Genomic DNA, 19,326 nt, shown 5'->3' with positions numbered 1-19,326 from the left:
AGGATGAAAATGAATCCTCATGTTTTGTGCTTCCGCACATGATTGCTCCAGTCTGACATCATTAGAGGGCAACAGGGAGCTCGCAGGTGATTATTCTGTTTGACCGACTGATTTAGTGTCACGTCGAGCCTGACACCGGCGCGCAGCAAGAGAACCGAGTGAAGGGAACCCGGAAATGTCAGGAGGAACACTCACTGGATCTGCTGAGCAAATATATAACAAAAGGCTCCGTTTCCAAAAAGAGCTTTACCTCAAAAAATATTAGAAAGGAAGGGAAGAGGCATGATAACACATTTAAATTCATTCTATATATATATATATATATATATATATATATATATATATATATATATATATATATATATATATATATATATATATATATATATATATAAATAAAAAGGAAAAAAATGAACAAATAAGAAAACTAATAAAACAAATAACATGCAGTTTGTGTGAATCTGTTTGTACTGCTTTAGTCCAGTTTATCACTAAGAACGCAGTTTCTGCTTGTTTCGCTCTTATTGTTCAGAATGAAGAAAAAAAAAAAGTGCTGATTAAACTCTCGTCTGCAGAGCGGCGATGTCCACCGGAAACTGACTGGTTTGAGAGAAAAAGGCAAATTCGGGCCTTGAGGGGTCCCGAGGTCAGAGTTCAGTCCTCGCTGGCGAGGACCTGCCAGACGATGAGGTGGCTGCGCTCGGCTTTAGCCGGGAAGGTCTGCAGCTTCATGGGGGGCTGCTCGCCCTCCTCTGCCTCTGCATCCTCGTCGCCTAGAAAAAGACATGCGGAGATGCGTCACGCGTGTCTTCAGCGGTAACGACTGGGGCGGCTTCATCCGCCGCGCGTTGAAAAACTCACCCATCCTGAAGTCGATGTAACCTTCTCCTCCGCTCATCACCAGCACGGACTTGGTTCCTTCCTGAGTTGCGGCATCTGTCGCCTTGTCGCCCGCTGCCTCGACGCCGCAGGACGCAGACGGGACTGCGTGACCTGAGAGCACAGAGCCGCAAACTGAGAACACCAAACGAGTGCAGATTGTGTTTTTTATCCGTGACAGACCTTCTTCTCTGTATACTGTTTTAATAAGATCGTAGCTCTCTGATTCACCAGATTTTAAAAATCAGCATTTAATAACATGACGAGACTAGCAAACTGGTTCTTACATTTTCTACACTTATCGGTTGTGTAATCACACATATTAGTGTTTGGCGGCACCACTTCCCTAATACAATACATATTCGGGAGGTCCGAAATGTTTGATAAAAACCCAAAGAGCAGAGCAGAGTTAAGAAATGCCAGCGGAAAACAAAGAGACGTCCCGGTTCCTTTACCTGGGACGGCCGTGAAGAACTTGACGGCATCCCTGTGCCCGTGGAAGCAGAGCTGAGCGTGAGCCATGGAGCAGTACGGTACGAACGTCCCGGCTGTCACTTTGTCACTGCTGTCGTCGCCGTACACGCGGACCACGCTTCCTGGATGGTTGCCCGCCGCTGCCTTGGTTACCTTGTTTGCTGCTAAAGGACCGGAGACACAGAGAGGGAGAAACACTCAGGGTGTGAAATCCACAATGTTTAATATGCACTTTGTGTGTACTCTCGCTGCTTCTACTACGTTATTATTGCAATGGCCCCGAATATCTTAAAATCTCCATGTACAAATCTCTAATCACAAAGTTAGTTGCATGAGGCACCGTACATAGTCAGTGTTTTACTTACAGTCAGCTCTTTCTGACGGTGAACTGAAGCTATGCTTCTTTAAAAAGCAACAAGACCCCACTGGCTATAAGTCACTTTACCTTATGCAACACTATTCTCACACTCTAGTGTGAAAAGTGGAGTGATAGTGGAAATGCTGGCCTGCACATACGTAGGCAGCAACAAGAGAAAACCGTGCAGAGAGAAGTTTGTACCCGTAAAAAAGAAAAAAAAGTACCAGGCCAAGCTCTTAAACTCACACTCTGTTAAAGGGATGGAGATGATGACTCCGTTTCCAGTGCCGATCCACAGGCGGTTACTTGACACCATGAGCGCCGTGATCCTCACAAACGAGAACCCTAGTTTCCCCGTACCTGCGTGAAACACACACACACACACACACACACACACACACACACAACATAAAATCAGAGTTGATTCATTAAAGTCTGTCGCTGTCTGCCGGGTTTCGTGATGGGAGTCTGGTGAACTGACCCAGCATCTTGCTGACGTAGGGCTCGATGTCGACGTCCTGAAGGTGCTGGAAGGTGTGAGCGTGGAAGAGCCTGAGAGTGGAGTCCAGTCTGATGGACACCCAGATGCCGTCACCGTCCCAGGCCAGCTGACGGACCTGGCTGTCCTTACGAGGGTGGGCGTCAAACGACTTCTGCAAGAGGGAACAAAGTATGCAGGGGGGGGAACTTTTCTCAGAATTAACGAACCGGTGAATCATTTGTTTTGCGATGCGACAGCTTTCAGTTGACTGCAATATGTGAGAATACAATAATATAAAACATGAATGGCAGAGGTTACGTACCTCTATCTTCATGGCTTTGGGCTGAACCACATAGATCCTGTTCCTGTAGCCACACCACACCTTGTCGTGTACGACAGTCATGCAGCGGATGGAGTGGTGGGGCCTCCCCAAGTCTAACAGATGGTAGTTGGTCAGATCCCACTGTCCATCTGCCACAAACAAAAGAAGTCAAGACACACAGTTGTATTTCCAGATACATCCGGTAATATCAAAAAGGACTCGTGTTCTTACCCACTCCTCTGTGGAAAATGGCCAAAGTGCCGTCAGCGAGACCCACCAGGACGCGGCCTTTCACGTGCCTGAGGGAGAGAAACCAATGCTTCAGAGAGCTGAAGAAAAGAAAAGAGGGAAACGGTAAAACTTCCATCGTACTTACACTATGCCGAGCACAGAGTCCTTCAGCTTTATCGAGTGGAGACACTTCTTCCACTGGGCCACAGAGGAGTGGACGTACACACTGGAATCAGGAAGAAATCGTTCAGTTTTTGATTGGATTACAGGAGCAACCCTCCTGCGGCAACTCGGGCGCAACACTCACCATCCGTTCTGTGCCCCGAGCCACATAGTGGGCAGAACGCTGCTCATCTTCTGAGCCTCCTCTCGCATCAGGTCCTGCTCCTCCGCGTTGGGGTCGGAGCTCACGCCGTCTTTCAACAGATCGCTCTCCCTGGTCACCAGAGACAAAACGCATTATGACCATTAGTATTATTATTGTTTGAGTTTGTTGTCCTCGGTACAACGTTATATGTGCCAGATGTGTAGGCGCCAAGTGAGTAAAAAAATGACCTGGCAAACCCTTTTTTTCCTCCCCTGTTTAGTTTCACACAGAGAGAGAGCTATTTAGATCACTCTCAGGACATGGAGCACAATAATGTTCCCTCACTTGCCTCCCAGGGCTTCTGTAATACACTGGCATTAAATGAACATAATATAAAAATAGGACGTCCGTTTAACAAAGGACAGAATAATTGTATTTTTCACCATCTCTCTGCCTGATTCAATGTTACAGCTGCTTTGTAGCAGGGAGGTGAAAACAAAGAGGTTTTGACTCGAAGGCTAAATGCTTTGCAATAACAATTTACCATCGCCTGGTGCAATACCTAATACGTGCAATACTACGTTAAGGTACTTACACATTATTATTTTTATTCCATCTGTATATTTAATATTCGTCTTACGGTTTAATTTTGTTTCATTCCTGTTCTCCTGTTCATTTTATATTACTTGATTTGTATTTACTTGTGAGCAATGCTGCTGCAGTCCTGTACTAACAATCAAACAATTATCTTACAATTATGGACACGTTCACGATCAAACAGTGGATGGGCTTTCTGACAGTGATTTCACGTCGTTGCCGAGTAGGTTTTTGTTCGCGGTTGTAGCGATGAAATGGCCCCGTGTTATTGGACTGATTGTAGAGACGTCGGCCTCCCGGGTGTTACCTCTGCGAGTAGTTGGCTGGAGCCTCTGCCGTCTGTTGCGCTCTCAGCGGGTCGGTGAAGACGTGTTCGGTGTAGACGCCCCTCAGGCTCCCTCTTTGGTCGGCAGGCCCCGCGCTCGCCTCCGTCGCCTCGGTGGCTTCCTCTGCGGGTCGGGATTCTGTGGAGAGCATCGTCTGAGTAAACTGGGCAGACTAGTATGTGCACGTAACATTTATGGTGTCATTTTAGCCTCGTTATATGTTATATAGCCTGAAGTGATGCTCTGACGACCGATGTATAACCTCCTTCCCTGAACTGCAGATTGTTGTGCACGCTGCTTTCTTTTTAAGCTCTTTAGAGCGGACACACATCTTCTCATGTTGCCTCATACATTTGACCGCATAAATTAAATTCTGCTTTAAAAAAAATGTTGCCCTGTTCTGTATTTATTAAGTATCCCTGAACGGGGAAAAAGAAATTTTAAAAAATGCTCCAAACTGCCAAAACATTGTCACATTGATGCATTTCTGGTTCTACTCTCTTTCTCAGGAGATGAGCGGCCAGAAGACGTGCGCGCACGTTCTGTAAGAGAGGAGACTTCTATTGTTGAGTCTGTATTTTTGTTTTTTTTCTCAGCACAAACACAAGTTCCCTCTCAATCACAGTGAAAACGCAGCTTTGAAACAGCGTTGACTCACGTTAATTATCACGTCAGTTATCCATTTTTGCATTCATGAATTAAACTGTCAACTCGTGCTGCTTCTCAGATAATTTGTTCATTCATTCACATTCTGTGAGAGAAACAAGCTGCACAGACGCACACTGTGGGTTTATTAATGAATAATAAATTAATTTTAAATTCTCAATGTTGTGTTGAATACATATGTTCGTATTGTTGCAGATTGTGAAAAAACAAAAAGCTATCGAACAGTAAACGTCTCTGACCACTTTCTCCGTCTTCTCCCGGGCGCTCTGCTGTCTGGGGAACGGCCGCCGCTCCCTCGGCGTCACAGCCCACGACGGTGATGCCTCCGAGCACGCCGTCGCCGCATGCCGAGCTGCTGTCGGTCGGCGGCGAGCCGCCGTCCCCTGCTGGTCCCGCCTCGCTGCTCGGGGAGACTTCCTCACCGGCTGGGTAGTCAGTCTCTCTTGCACCTGAAGAAAAACGCACAGACACGAATAAACCGTGAATAAGACAACGTGGTGCGTTCCCTCGTTGGCGGTGAAGCTCCTTTCGTGGGACGCCGAACGTCAGTAATAAAATCTCTCTCTCTCTCCACAGTCGTCTGATGCACATGCACTCATCCGCTGACCTGGGACACTGGCGATGCAGAGGACGTGGGAGTCGCACACAAAGAAGCTCTCCAGGATGTTTCCGGCCTGATTGGCGTCGACGACCACGGCTTTGGTGGTGGACTCGGTGCTGGTGCAGATCCAAACCAGCGACGACATCTCTTCGTGCTGCCGCAACTCCTTCTGCTGCTCCTGAAACCAACAAAAGAAGCGCGGATATGAATTGTCGCGCATTTCTCCTCAGTATGTGTCTGTGTGTAACAACAGCAGCACTGAAACAAGCCGGGCCTGTGTCTGTGTGTGTGTGTGTACCTTGAGGTCTTGATCCAGTTTATCCAGGCTGCTCTGGGATCCTGTTTTCTTCTTAGGGCTCTCTGGTCCGGGCACATCGTTGTAAAACACGCTGGCCCCTACGATGGACCCTCCGTCTCTGGTTTTACCTCCGGAGAGGTTCACGCCAGCAGCACACCACAGCTGGAGCACAGACGGACGGGTACAGTCATACGATGAGACACGCAGGAGCATCGACAGAATACAGGAGAGCTGAAGCTAGGAGCCATTTTATTTCTACTGAACGAGAACCGCCAACTACTCCAAGACTCGGCCACTGACACATTCGCACACGAAACTGCACACAACAAGGTCTGTGGATTCTTTTGAGTGGCCGAGTCATGATTTCTGGAGCGAGACATTGATGCTGACACTGCTGCTGAAAATCAATGATTTTTGTGGCACTTTGAGCCCCAGAAGCCGAGTGCCATCAAGTTGCATTATACTGGAGAGATGACTGACATCTCTGCGGCCGATATCTCCCAAAACACTCAGTCTAGATGGTCTTGGCGTAAGTTACTGTAAAAACAGCACTACAGATGGAAGAGCATTGGATTTATCGCGGTGAGATTTTTAGTTTTAGGCGATTATACAGTAAAAGAAAACAACGTAACATTTCTGCCTATAGATCCCTCTGCATGCTACACGCTGCCCCATAAATGTTGAGGACAAAAGCTGATAAGACATTTTGATTTGCCGTTATTATCCACCAACAAGCCGGAGGGAATACCTTCACGGAAGCATCTGTCTCATCCAGCGGTCTCAGGAAGACGGGAACAGGTAGATTCTTCACCTTACTCTCCGTCTGACCCCCGTTTGACTGGAGGATTACAAGCAAGACCAGACAGACTGTAGACGTGATAACTGGGAGAACAGAAGGGCCGCGGCCACAGTGTTTGTGCTCATCTCCTTACTTTGTATTTCTTTGGCAGACTCCAGCCGTAAGCCTGCACTCTGCCGTCCTCCTTCTGAACGTGAGCTTTGACCTGCTGGTACTGGGCCCTCTTCTGCTCCCGCCGGGACACCACGTTATCGGAGGCCACTCTGTGGGACGGCACAAAGACGGACATGTTTTTCCCCAGACGGACCCCTAAGGGGGCTTTCACACCCAACCTGTTTCGGCTCGGTCAAAACAAACTCCGGTCCGATCGACCCCTTTTGAACGGTTCCTTAAGTAGCAAACTCTGCTACAGTTCATTTGGGGTTGAAAGCAAACAAACCGATTGACATGATTTTATGACGTAGATATGGGATTTCAGCATCTGCTGGAGTCTGTTCAGTAAAGCAGTCTTATAATTGCTTTGAATAAGGCCATGTATGCAAGAAAATTATGCAAATCTTATGTTAGTATTTTCCAGGTATTATTGTCATCACGCTCAATTCAAGCGTTTGATTTGAATCATCTTCTCACACCAGACAAATAGCAATGAAAAGGTTCCTAATCCACAACGTCTAATCACATTAAACATCCTGCATCCTCAGTGAAGTCACCCATTATGAGCATTATTAGTCAGTGTGTTTGCTTTGCAGGACACAAGAGAGTCTGCTCGGAAGCAGACGCAGGCTCGGCTTCTCAAACAGTCTCCGTTTCATCCGGCCCAGTCCGAATATATCCGGTGCAGCTGAACCACGCCAGACCGCTTGAGTCTAAAAGCATGTTTGGAAGACATTTGAATGGGTTTTGGCAGCGACGCCTCGACATCCCCCCCGAGTCCCCAAAATGTTCTGGATCGTTGCTTTTGAGTCAATGCACCAAAAAGGGAGCAACGGTGCAGGTAACAGGATCACACATTTTCATTTAAACACGGATAGTTCATCTGTTTCTATGAATAAGTACCTCGTACACTTCCATCTCAAAACACCCAAACTATCCCTTCAATTTCCCCCCTGACTGACTGACTGACTTACTCCTCATTGAGGAAATCAAAGGCTTTGCTCTTGTCGCTGGGCAGCTGCTGCAGGGTGGTGCTCCTCTTCTTGACGGATGGCTGAATCTGAGAGGTGGGCGCGTTGTACTTGACGTTCACCGGCGCCTCCAACGCCGGCTTCTTGGCCGCCGTGCCCGACGAGCTGAACAAACGGCTGAAACTGGAAGTGTAAGGGGCGGGGGAAAAGAAAGAAAAAAAAAGAAGCACACAGACAAACATATAGAGGGATGGACACAAGCAGTAGCTCCAGCGACACATGTAACGTTCAACATTTAAGGGAGGGAAGGGGAGGGAACAGGTTCCCTTTTCCCACAGCGACACACCAAGCAGACATTGATATGCATGTCCCCGTTGACCCGTCTCCTAAACAAAAAAAGCACCAGAGCAGCTGCCCTCCAGGGTTAATGCACCAACGAGGACGTTAGTCAACAACACAGGGGCAAAACTGGACAATGACACCTTTCATCCCCCCCACACTCTTTGGTGAGAGCACACGGCATTCATCTCATTCTATTGGACAGTTTATATTCAACAACAGGCGTTACGCGTGTTTCAAATGGATATGTTTTTAGCAGATACTTTGAGCCTGTAAATTAGACTTAAGAAAAAGGCTCTGGGGGGGTTTAGCTTTGACCACCCATATTCCTGCATTCCCTCCCATCTCCATAGCCATATTAACACCCCAACACACCTCCTGCACACAGACGTCACAACATAGGAAGGATATAGAGGGACACACAGAAACAGGGTGGGAGACATGGTGGGTTTATCAGATTTTGCTCTTTTTATAAACACAACGGTCCCAAACCCTGTTGCAAAAACACCTGCCCCGAATAATGTCCTCCTCTAAACCAAACTCAACCCTCATTAACTTAACGAAGGAGAGTCGGAGTCAGAAAACCCAAATACTATTTCCCATGTTTTTGTGTGACTAATGGGGACAACAATTTTTAAGACAGTCCAGCATTAAGTGAGAGCGCTGCAGCCACTAAACGAACCGTGAAGAAATCAATTGTCACCGTCATTAAAAGGGCTCGTTTTGCCACCAACAGGCTGAGAGTGTTACTGAAAGTGTCTGACAACAGTATGGAGATGTTTTTTTAAATAAAAAATGTCTTCACCCCACACTCAATCCGGTCTGTTTGTTAGCGCTCACGGAGAAGTTTTTCCTGAAATCTCACAAGGTGTCGTCGGAAAAGAGTCTCAATGTTTTTCTCTTTGGTTGGACAATACCAAACAGAAAGCTGAAGAAAAAAGGGGTTTATTCTGGGTAGGATCTTCACATAATATTGTCAAGCACTTAAATAACAAATCGGAGATTGTCGGTGGCAAAAAAAAACAAGCCGCTTTAGTGGCTGCCATCCTCACTAGTCACATAGACACAAAAACATCAAAAATAATAATAATAGTTTCAACTTATATTGCGCTTTTCATAGTACACAAAGACGCTTTACACAATAGGCAATAACAGACTGAACAGAACACAAAAGATAAAATACCTTTAACATCTAATAGAAGAATTAAAGACAATCATGACAGTAAAGCAGCTCAGATCTGAGATCAGAGCCGCACTGGCTCTCCTCTGTTAAGAGTTTGTTTTCAAGATGAAAACAATCGGAAGCCAGTCGAGATAGACACTGTTACCACGTCAAAGATTTACCACCATCCTGAGGAGAACAACCACACAAACATAGAATACAAAAGAGAAAACTAAATGAAACGGATAAAAGTAACACAGCAGTCGCACTGCGGTTGGTATTTGGGAGATCAAGTGATGAGAAAAAGGAGCTTACAACTGCCACAGGCTGGATTTCTTCTTCTCTGGAAGAGCTGGGTTCTCCTTTGAAGCCCTGAGAGGGAGACACACAATTCACTTTGAATCAAAGCGAGTGTTTAGAAGGAGCTTCACGGTCCTCTCCTTCAGTTCTACATGAAACTTCAAACCATCGTCTGACAATTTTGCTTCTGTCGTACAGCGTTGTACTTCCCCTCCGTGGGTGGTGCGTTAGAAGATCAAGGCAGAGGGAAACAGTGTTCAATTGCAACGATACATGATCAAATCCTAGCAGTGGAGGAAGACACACACATTTCATATGAAGACTGGAGAAAACGGGGAAGTTACATCACTCTGTGTTGTGGGATGTGTCTTTTTGCTGTCCATAAAAAGAGGCGATGCGTTTTTTTTTTTAAGTCATCAGAATTCATCAATTTAAACTTAGACTCCCTCGTTCAGGCCTTTACTACCTTAAAACTCTGGAGCGTGAACTCCATATTTAACTAATTTAGATGTTGCCTTCTTACATTTACTTTTATCTTTCCAGCTATATATATATATATATATATATATATATATATATATGTTGTTTCTACATTAACAGGTAATTCAAAGTTATCATGCCTGGTGCAATCAAACCTTCTTTAATGCCACCAATCTGAAAAAAAAACTCTGACGAGAACGTTCCTCCAGTTCTTTCCAGTGCTTCATATTAAACCCCGTTTGTTTCCGTCCTGCCGTCTTACCGGATCATCTCTGTCCATCTGACGGCCTCCTGCAGCTCCATCAGCCTCTCCTTATACTGGTTCCTCTCCATCAGGACTCTGGCCATCTCCACCCTGGTGAAGCGCTTCCTCTGTGCCGTGGGCACGTCGCTCTGCAGGAAACAACCCCAGCATGAGAACACAAACAAACCCTATCCGGTCCATAGATTGTGTACGACACAGACATGATATTGAGCATCAGAATGTTTTGTATTAAAAGGGACCTCTAACGGCTTCATCGGCACTGAAATAATCATATTTAGAGTAGGTTAAAAACATCTAATGCTACTAATTAAAGTCAAATTTACATGTGCAAACATAGCGAAGCGTACTCCATACAGGTGTATCACTCTCTTGGATCAAAACAAATATCAAGGACTCACATCATCCTCATTGTCGTTCTTGACCTTCTGTTTGGAGTCCTCAAGCTCCGCTCGAATCCTGAAAGCGAGCACACAGTCTTTTGCAACCACGTTTGTACACTATGAATGTCGAGATGCGTTTTGAGGCCAAACAAACACACTTCTTGAGTTCTTCTTCCATTTCTTTGTTCTTGTCCTCCAGTCTGGACTTCGCCTGAGTGACGGCATCCAGCTCACCGCGCAGGACCTCCTTCTCACATGACAGCTCGTCCATTTGAGCTATCAGGTCGTTTTTCACCACGTTCAAAGCATTTCTGGAAATGAACACACATGCATCTTAAACGGGTGCTTTTTAGATGTGATACCTTCACTGAACACAGGGTGGCAGCACCGCCCTGTTTCTGAACATCAATCGTAAGCATAAAGTGCAGCGAGACAACACCTCCTGGAAAAGGACTCTAAAGTGGAGAATGACAGTTACAAGCACTGAGAGAGGTGGGACACATTACGGTCGATGCCAACGAGCATTTGTTACCATTAAACATGTCAATTGGCAGTTTGATGGCGCATCGATTTCCTATCAGGCTCTGCGTGCCAAGCCACAGGAGGTAGAGCGATCATCTAGCAATAACAAGACTACTGGTTTGATTCCCCAGCTCCTCCTGTGTTCTTCTTAACGAGACGCAAACCCACACCGACCCGAACGGCTCCCGATGAGCACGTTGGCACCTCGCATGGCAACAGTCCATGTATGAATGGGAAAGGAAAAGCAATGAGTCTGTTGTTGCCTCTTCTATGAGCTGTGATTAGTCCAGCTCTTCTCCTCTGACCTCTCGATAAGCATTCGACAAGATCACCGGTTTCTGAAACACTCAAACCAGCCGGTTCGAGACCAACAACCATGTTGCCTTCAAAGTAATCTATGGCTTCTTCATCTTGATGCTTGGTTTGAACTTGAAGCAGATAAATGCATTGAGTTGCTGCCGCCTGATTAGATATTCGACTAAAAGTGTTTGCAAATGTTTTATTTTATTATTATTATAACAGTTTGCTTTTGCCTGTTTTAATGTTGAAATACAGTGTTGTTGTTATTCTTGACCATGTCTCCCATGTAAAGTAGATCTAATCTACCAACGTGGTTAAATAAAGGCTCAAGAAAAAGGCTGTTGAGCGCTTACACCAAACACAAAACGAAGGAGCAAGAAACAACGACAACGCACATGTAGAATAATTAGGGATGGGATCATGACCCACTAATATCTGCAAAGGTCTCATAGTTGCTTCAGTGTTAAGTCCTTTTTTATCAAGTGTTTGTATTTTCTTTTTTAATGGGGCACATGAGTCAGAGATGGCTTTTTAAAAGAAAAGGGAAAAAGTGACACTGAGCACTAACTTGGTCTCCAGCAGCTGGGCGTTCTCATGGATGAGATGCTCGACCTCCCGACCCATACCTGAAAATGATGACCCGTAATGTGAATACAGACAGTTTCATCTCACCGTGCACTCCATCAATGAAAAGGGTGGAAAAAGCACATTATTGTGAAGTCACATCAATAAAAGATGTGTTTCTTGTGTCTATCCTACTCACTGACATTGTTCTTGAGTCTTACCTAGAAAGCTGTAGTCTGAGGGTCATGCAACAAATCAGGAAGAGTTTTAAGAGACTGTGCATGTTAAAATGTCTCATCTGAACTGAATCTCTAGTCTAGTCTATGTCACGACTGCACGTCACAACACAGTAGCACTATGCACTTTTCTGCACATGCATCAGAAAGGCAGCGGGAACTGGATCTGGACACAGAATCAAGGACACTGACAAGAATAAGGAGCTGGCAACGAGATCTTCGGGGGAAATATATTGATACACACCAGAAAACTCATCTGTAAGGATGATAAATCCGCGACAGCCAAAGGAAAAGACAATTCAGTGATTGTAGTGGTTTGCAAAAAGCGGAGACGTGTCAAGGAGGCTTCTTACCCAGCATGTCGGCTCCTTCGTCCATGTCTCCTATCAGGTCGTTGCCTGCAGAGGACAGCTCCGCAAACAGAGAGTCGGTGTTCCGGTCGAACGCGAGATTCTCGATGCCACCCTTCGTTGGCGTGCTGGATGGGAGAGGAAGTCGAGGAGAAACAAGAAGGTGGAAGAAAATCGAAGACCAAAAACAACAATAAATTGATTCCACAAACAGGAACGCCCTTTAACACAACAATTAGCCAAAGAGAGAGGGGAGTATTGTTTAAATATATGAGGATAACACAGAAACATAGAGCAATGCCAGCTTTATCCTTTACATATCCCACATCTCGAGATGTGAGGAGGACACAAAGGGATTCCTCGCTTTTGGTCAGATGAGGATAAAACAGCTCATCTTGAGTCCTGTACCTTGATCCTCTGAAACCATCGAGGTCCATATCCAGCTCAGGGGTGGACTCTATGATGGCCTGCACCTCAGACTTCTCCCGGTTGTCTGCTTCACCTGATACAACCGGCAGAGATTTGTTTTAAAAGAAGAAGAGTGAGCCAGCCGGTGTTAAAATGTGTGGACACGATGATTTGTGTTGTAAAAGGTTCTGACCATCAGGTCCAAGCTGACTCTGCTGTCCCTCCTGAGCCACGATGTTTTGACTGCTCTCTGGCTTCCCCCTGTTCTGGTCCAGGGTCTTGTTGAGTCCCGCGGAAACTTCCTGTTCTGCAGACCCCGCCGCAACATTAGCGGCAACACCGGCCGCAAAGGTGGACGGGGCGGTGACGGAGGCAGGCCCTCCACCGAGATCGGACGCCGGACTCATTCCCGCCGACGCTCCGTCGCGAGGAGATATCGGCACGGTGGACTGAGCGTTAGCGGCGTGTGCAGAGGTGGGGGTGTTCGATTGAGGGGTGCCCCCCTGAGAGGCCGTGGAGGTGTTGGATTTGGACCCGCCCCCTTGGGAGGACACAGGGGTCCCACTTTTGGAGACACTTCTCTGTTTGGTTGGAGTACTGGACTTGGAGCCTGCGCGGCTGAAACCGGACATTTCATCCTGAAAAAGGTGGAGGAAGAGGAATCGAGAGCCAGGAGAAAAGGAAAGATTAAGTTATGATCTTCATCAAGTCAACAATACATGCTTACTTATTAATATCAACCTGCCACATTTTAAGCTGTTTGAGTTTCAAAACAAGCTTGTAAGTGGACATTGACTTCAAACTTTGAGGAGTCTTTCAAGAAAATGCAGCAACACACAAAACAACTCTACATCTCTTTAAATATAATGAAGTTAAAAACAATAGATGTTCAAAAACCAACCGTGTCAAACAGTGTGCACCTTCCCATGCAGCTCAAACCAACACAAACCACACCATGCAACCAGGACACTAATCAGAGCCATTCTGCCGATGGACAACCACAATCAAAACTTGTGATTAAGTGATAAAACGGCCTTTAAAAAGGGCCAGTGGGAGGGATGCAGTGGCATCTAGTGGTGTGGTGGCACGTTTTCGCACTTCTGTGGCTCACGGCACCAGTTTCACGAGCGGGTCAGAGAACTACGGTGGCCTTTAGGCAACGTGAAACATTTTTTTAAAGTGAAAGGCTCTTGTTAGAGCCAGTGTTTGGTTTGTCCATTCTGGGCTACTGTAGGAACACGGCGGTCTCTGTGAAGAGGACCAGCTTCCTGTGGCTCACTCTAAGATGACTAAAACCAAAAATGATCCTTAGTTTCAGGTAGTTATACGTGATGAAATGATAGTTATGAATATTGAAGAAAATAAGAAGTTATCCTGTGTTAATCCCCTTGAGAAAATGATTATTTGCATTTAACCCATACATAGTAATTAAGAGCAGTGTGCTGCTGTGAGGCGCCCGGGAAGCAACTTGGGCTTCAGTGTCTTGCTCAAGAACACTTCTACATGTGAACTATGAAGAGACCGGAGATCGAACCGTCTACCTTTTGGTTAAAGGACGACCACTCTCCCCGTGAGCTACAACCGCCCCAAAATGTATTTCTTCTAATAGATCCTCCTAAATCCTACACACTTTCCCTTCAAAGATATGCATGTAAATCCTGACGGTTATAAGACGTTATGAGCCACCGCTCCGTGTCAAATAAACCTTTTTCATCGGTGACATTGTGAATCATCGTAGGAGGAAGAGCACTGAGGGAACCACGGCTCAGATGCATCGTCTGTCCCATTAAAGCCAGTAGCTCACTTAAATGGACGGCAGACTTATTCATGTTATCGATTACACATGTGCTTTTTCTGCAGACATGCCAAAAACACAACATACATTTTGAGGCCGGCTAAAATACAAAACAGGAAAAGGTCAGCATCATGCACGTTTCTTAGCTGTGAGGTAAAGCCATTATATTAGCATCAGTGCAACATCAGCAAAACAGCTCCCAAACTCGATACGTTTGGTTAGAGTTTCTCTTTGAGTGACAGACGGGTCTACCTGCTCCCATTCAGCCTCCCGATTGGGTAAAATCTCCTTTGAACATTCACCTTCCACTCCGACTGGGGAGGGTTGTTCCTCAAACTGAGGGTATATGATAAAAGACCTTCAGCATTAATATTTCCCAACATTACTTTCACTTTCAAGCAATGAGAAGATTGACATTTTATAGGATATCCAGCACTAATGAAACACTCCAAGGGTTCATTATTTTTAAGCAGCCCTTTGTGGCGCGCAGAACTGTCTAATCCTGCATTGTTTTGATCCGTTAATGCCGGTGGCTTCAGTCCTATAAATAGCACGAGGCCTGGTGGAAAAGGATCAATCGGCACATCAACAAAAGCATCGGTCACCTTGAAAACAGACTTTCACAGACATTAAGCAAGATAATATTTGGGATAGAGCTTTGCGTTTTTTCCCCCGTTTTTTTCAATGGCTTTTGGATCATTGCAGAACATAAGCTCTGTGGCAAACAGAGCAATCGGTGGAAGTAAAAAGTTAAAAAACTAACGAGGCGGTCACATGACCACCGCCAGAAGAACTGGCGTTCATTCAGCCTCTTGTTAGCAACCGCCTGTTGTAAAAACACATGTAAAAGTTTCAAATGTTGCTATTGACTGAAGTGTGTAGGGGAACAAAACATTCAAATGTATTAACCCCACACATTATTTCAGACATTTCACCCAAAACCTGTCCATGGGCTTCGAAAAGGGCGAGAATTGGAAGAGCAAAAATGCCGACCTTGTGTGTGGGTCTGAAGACTGTTGCTACAGTAGCACTGAGCAGCCAATAGGTGGGAAGCTTCCCTCCACTGCTGCCCTGCTGATAAAGGCTGGCTCTCCGCTAACCCTCCGAATACATTCTCACACACACACGGTGAGAGGGAGGGCATCGTTCACTGTAACTCTTTGGAAAATGTCAAGTCGGAGGACCAAAACCCAACGGCTGTGACCCTGAGAACAAGTTGTGTGAGAAAGAAATACTGCGACACCTTTAATGAATCATCACATCGGCTGCCAGCAGTGATGCAAAACCTAAACAGGTCCTGATAATGTCCGGTTATCAACGAAAAAGTGAAGGTTATCAAAACTCAAACCCCTAAATGTCAATCAGACCCTGTACAAGTGAAACAACGGCAAATGAATACTTATTGGGGGGCCATTAATATTCACAGCGGCGCCTTGCTAGCAGCATGGTTTCCAACCGCAACAATGTGAAGACACTCTGTCCTTCCCACTCTCCCATGAGGTTAAAGGCAGGCCCCCGGATGGTACCACTTCCACTGCTCGCTGGGCTCCATGCCACCACACACACACACACACACACACACACAAACACACACACTCACTCACAAGCTGCTGCTAAAAATTCTGGACACACTGAACAATCCTTTCTCTCTGAAAAGAAATGCACCATTTCCTTTGGCGTTTTCCTGGCATTGAGTGTTTGCGTTTAGTTTTTCCACAACCTTTTTATAAAAGTGAACCGGGGATGATGTCACCAGTCCGATCCGTGGGAAGCACAACAAGCCAACTTCAGGCGGTAACTTTACACTTTAGAATTAGTGAAAAGAAAAGCGGCGCGTCGTACCTTGAGGCTGGCGTTGGACCGCGGGTGGCTGAGGTTGTTGAATCTCCACGACTCCGAAGGGGTGTCCACGGGTTCCCTCGGGAGGTCAGAGGTCACACCATCAGTCCCGGGAAGCTGGAAGATGCCCATGGAGATGGGACGCTCCTTTCTGGACGCAGAGACGAAAGGAAGGAGGAATGATTAAAAAAGGGGAAATGCGTCGGAGAAGACGGACAAACAGTCAGTGGGGTACGTTGTCTGGGAACCAAATGATGCGCTACGAGTGCAGGACCTGACGTCGGCCTCCTTAGAGCGGCACAGCTGGTGCAACTGAAAACGCAGAGTTAATTTGGGAGTGAAAGAGACAAAGTAAGGAGAACAGTCCCGACAACACCATGCTGCAAGAACATGTGATATATACATATATAAAAAGTGCACGGTCTGGGATATATTCTATACTACTGGACGTGTTTCTCTCTCCATGTTGTGAGGCGGTTCCTCTGGAGAAAGAGACACTTGGTAGAAAATTAATAAAGTTTGGTGCAACAGCTGCTGTACTCCACAAACGCCTGAATTCAGACAGATAATTACATTTAATTGGCTCGCGGTAAAATGAATGGGTAATCAATCATTTAGAAAAAAAAGAACGCATTGCTTGGCGGGTCGGAGCCGAGACTTTGTGGAAAAGACCTCGCGACAGCTCGGCCACGAAGTGGGAATAGAAATTAAGCTGGCTGCCTCATGAACTCCATCCTCTCCCACGTATTAGATCGGACAAGAACACAAATGCATTTGTATCCGTCTCTGTGGCACATGAGATGTATTGTGTGGCATCAGAAGGTCAGCAAACAACCGACTGTTAACGAATATCTGTCACCATCTTCGGCTCTCATAAATAACACCAGCTCACTTCTGCAAGAAGGTGTGTGTTATTCAAGCTCACATTTCACAACGACTCCAAAGCACTAAACGTCTATTAATACTCCGTAACGCTAAAGGAACATGTTGAAACAAATATCCATCACCTTCCACTGCATCGGGTACACGCAGACAGTTAAACTCACTCCAGTGGCTAGGTATGGCAAAAAAAAACAACTAAAACATTGCACAGTCCAGCAGAACAATGGCTGCGACTGAAAAGAGCAGCAGCAGGCTGACAGCGATGAAAGGCAGCAGCCCAGAAACAATGGACACACCACCACATTGAGATAAAGGGGTCACGTGCAGGCCACTGATGGTAGCCAATGCTGCCTTTTACTACTTAAACTGAGGAGGTGAGGAAGAGAAAAAAACGCAAAATAAAGCACACAAGCTCATGCATCGGTGCTCCACGACCAATTTCATCTTTGATACCCGGGTAATTAAATCATGATAATAATCATGAACTGCGGCGACATATCTAATAATAAAAAAAACTTTATTTTTATTTCTAAGTGGCGGCATAGTCTTCCAAATATGACTCTGCCACCCCTCCTCTCTCTTGACCTACTTTTCAGAGTGCAGTCTCATACTGTCTGACTATATCACACCCACATGGCAGCAACACAACAGCCACATGGCTACAAGCTGGCAGCAGCTACAGCTCACAGCCGGGGAGAGATAAATTGATTCGTCACACATTAAAGAGGACACACACACACAGTTGTACCTGCTGGCTCTGGGTAAGGAGGGTAAGGAAGGCAGGGCGGGTAAGCCGCCGGTGGCGACAGAGTAGTGAACCAGCAGCAGCACTGACAGAGAGACCAGCACGGCAGAGTTGATGACCACCGCTCCCCCTACGAAGCCGAAAACAAACAGCAGCATACACCCGGGGCTCATGGCCCCCCCCAGATCATGGCCCAGTGCCTCGATGCGGGACCAGTGTGGTTGGAAGGGGGTGGGGGGCGAGTGGCTCACTGAAGCACCAGATTCACCTCGGCAGACCTCCAATTGGACATTAATAACCACTTGTAAAGTTTATCTACAACAGAGAGGGGGGGGGGGGGGTCAAAGACCCGGTCTAGCAGGTTCTGCGGCTCGACTGAGAGGCGGGCAGAGGGTGGGAGCGAGTCAGAGGCAGAACAGCGGCCGTCCCAAAACGGTAATCCTGGTGGCTTCCGCAGCACTGATTGATTGAAAGCAGAGCGGTAGATCATCCACAGGGAGAAGGGAGGGGCTGCAGCTCCTCTCCTCCAGTGTCTTCATCTGGCGGCCGACAGCGCTTCCCTTCCTCCTTCACGCTTCCTTTCCTCTGCCGAGATGCGACGCAGCTGACGCTGGGCAGTCTAGAAAACTCTGACGCTCTCCCTCTGGTGGCAACACTCCCTCTCCATCTCTCTTTTGGGTGCTGAGGCAGCTTGTTTCATGTGCCTCTTCACTTCCCTGCAGCTTATTGGCTGCAAAACAGGGGGCTGGTCAAAAAGTGTGTGTGTGTGTGAGAAAGGGGGCGGGAGGTTGGCAGTGCCGTCTGCATTAACGGGAGGTGGGAGGGTTAGTGAAAGGCAAGGAAACACAGGAGGAAATCACTATCTGGAGTTACTATCTCAGTCTTTTCTGAACGCTTTTAAGATCAATTAATGGACATGCTGTTAGTCCACATGAATCAAAATGACAAAATGAAAAATCTCTGCTTAAAAAGCCATAGTGGCATCAACAATCCAAATTACACACATTTCCTACAAAAGGTGCAGCCAACTGGTTCAATCAGTTGCGTGATAAATTGCATGGAGCTCATTCAACAGCTGATGGACGTTCAATTATTTATTTATTTTTTAAATCCTGGCTCTGTGAGGCTGTGAGCTAAATGCTGACGTTTACCAGGATCACTGCGTTTGATTAGCATTTTAGCATGCTAGTACTTTTTGATTTAGTATAATATATGATTTAGTTTAATTAGCACTAAACAGCAGAGAAATGTATTTCACTTTGCAGGTACTTGGTAGTAAACCCAAAGCGCGAGACA

At 46.3% G+C, this 19,326-nt stretch overlaps 1 protein-coding gene across 3 annotated transcripts in view; it reads right to left on the bottom strand.

Moving 5' to 3' along the window:
- Nucleotides 1-426: 426 nt before the first annotated feature.
- Nucleotides 427-19,326, bottom strand: part of spag9b (sperm associated antigen 9b) — a 30,174-nt gene continuing 11,274 nt past the window's right edge. The window contains exons 5-30 of one of the 3 annotated variants that reach the window (XM_068582803.1): nucleotides 16,407-16,554; nucleotides 14,817-14,900; nucleotides 12,963-13,407; nucleotides 12,770-12,863; nucleotides 12,365-12,489; nucleotides 11,780-11,837; nucleotides 10,548-10,700; nucleotides 10,408-10,465; nucleotides 10,007-10,137; nucleotides 9,280-9,336; nucleotides 7,467-7,646; nucleotides 6,473-6,602; nucleotides 6,289-6,378; nucleotides 5,541-5,702; nucleotides 5,249-5,420; nucleotides 4,881-5,090; nucleotides 3,957-4,113; nucleotides 3,053-3,181; nucleotides 2,891-2,971; nucleotides 2,746-2,813; nucleotides 2,515-2,663; nucleotides 2,193-2,364; nucleotides 1,958-2,071; nucleotides 1,335-1,517; nucleotides 862-993; nucleotides 427-773 (exon numbers count right to left, since the gene is read on the bottom strand). In XM_068582803.1, the coding sequence (XP_068438904.1) occupies nucleotides 655-773; nucleotides 862-993; nucleotides 1,335-1,517; nucleotides 1,958-2,071; nucleotides 2,193-2,364; nucleotides 2,515-2,663; nucleotides 2,746-2,813; nucleotides 2,891-2,971; nucleotides 3,053-3,181; nucleotides 3,957-4,113; nucleotides 4,881-5,090; nucleotides 5,249-5,420; nucleotides 5,541-5,702; nucleotides 6,289-6,378; nucleotides 6,473-6,602; nucleotides 7,467-7,646; nucleotides 9,280-9,336; nucleotides 10,007-10,137; nucleotides 10,408-10,465; nucleotides 10,548-10,700; nucleotides 11,780-11,837; nucleotides 12,365-12,489; nucleotides 12,770-12,863; nucleotides 12,963-13,407; nucleotides 14,817-14,900; nucleotides 16,407-16,554 (3,601 nt within the window). In that variant the 3' untranslated portion in view covers nucleotides 427-654. Of the gene's footprint in view, nucleotides 774-861; nucleotides 994-1,334; nucleotides 1,518-1,957; nucleotides 2,072-2,192; nucleotides 2,365-2,514; nucleotides 2,664-2,745; nucleotides 2,814-2,890; nucleotides 2,972-3,052; nucleotides 3,182-3,956; nucleotides 4,114-4,880; nucleotides 5,091-5,248; nucleotides 5,421-5,540; nucleotides 5,703-6,288; nucleotides 6,379-6,472; nucleotides 6,603-7,466; nucleotides 7,647-9,279; nucleotides 9,337-10,006; nucleotides 10,138-10,407; nucleotides 10,466-10,547; nucleotides 10,701-11,779; nucleotides 11,838-12,364; nucleotides 12,490-12,769; nucleotides 12,864-12,962; nucleotides 13,408-14,816; nucleotides 14,901-16,406; nucleotides 16,555-18,033; nucleotides 18,687-19,326 lie in introns of those variants that run through there. The other 2 variants (XM_068582802.1, XM_068582801.1) reach the window with 2 other exon arrangements.

The sequence above is a fragment of the Clinocottus analis genome, unplaced genomic scaffold (genome assembly GCF_023055335.1).
Source record: "Clinocottus analis isolate CAN_PGR_092001 unplaced genomic scaffold, fCliAna1.0.p SCAF_19, whole genome shotgun sequence".
Taxonomy (NCBI): Eukaryota; Metazoa; Chordata; class Actinopteri; order Perciformes; family Cottidae; genus Clinocottus; species Clinocottus analis.
Note: the sequence above shows the minus strand (reverse complement) of the source record. Positions and strands in the feature narration are given on the sequence as shown.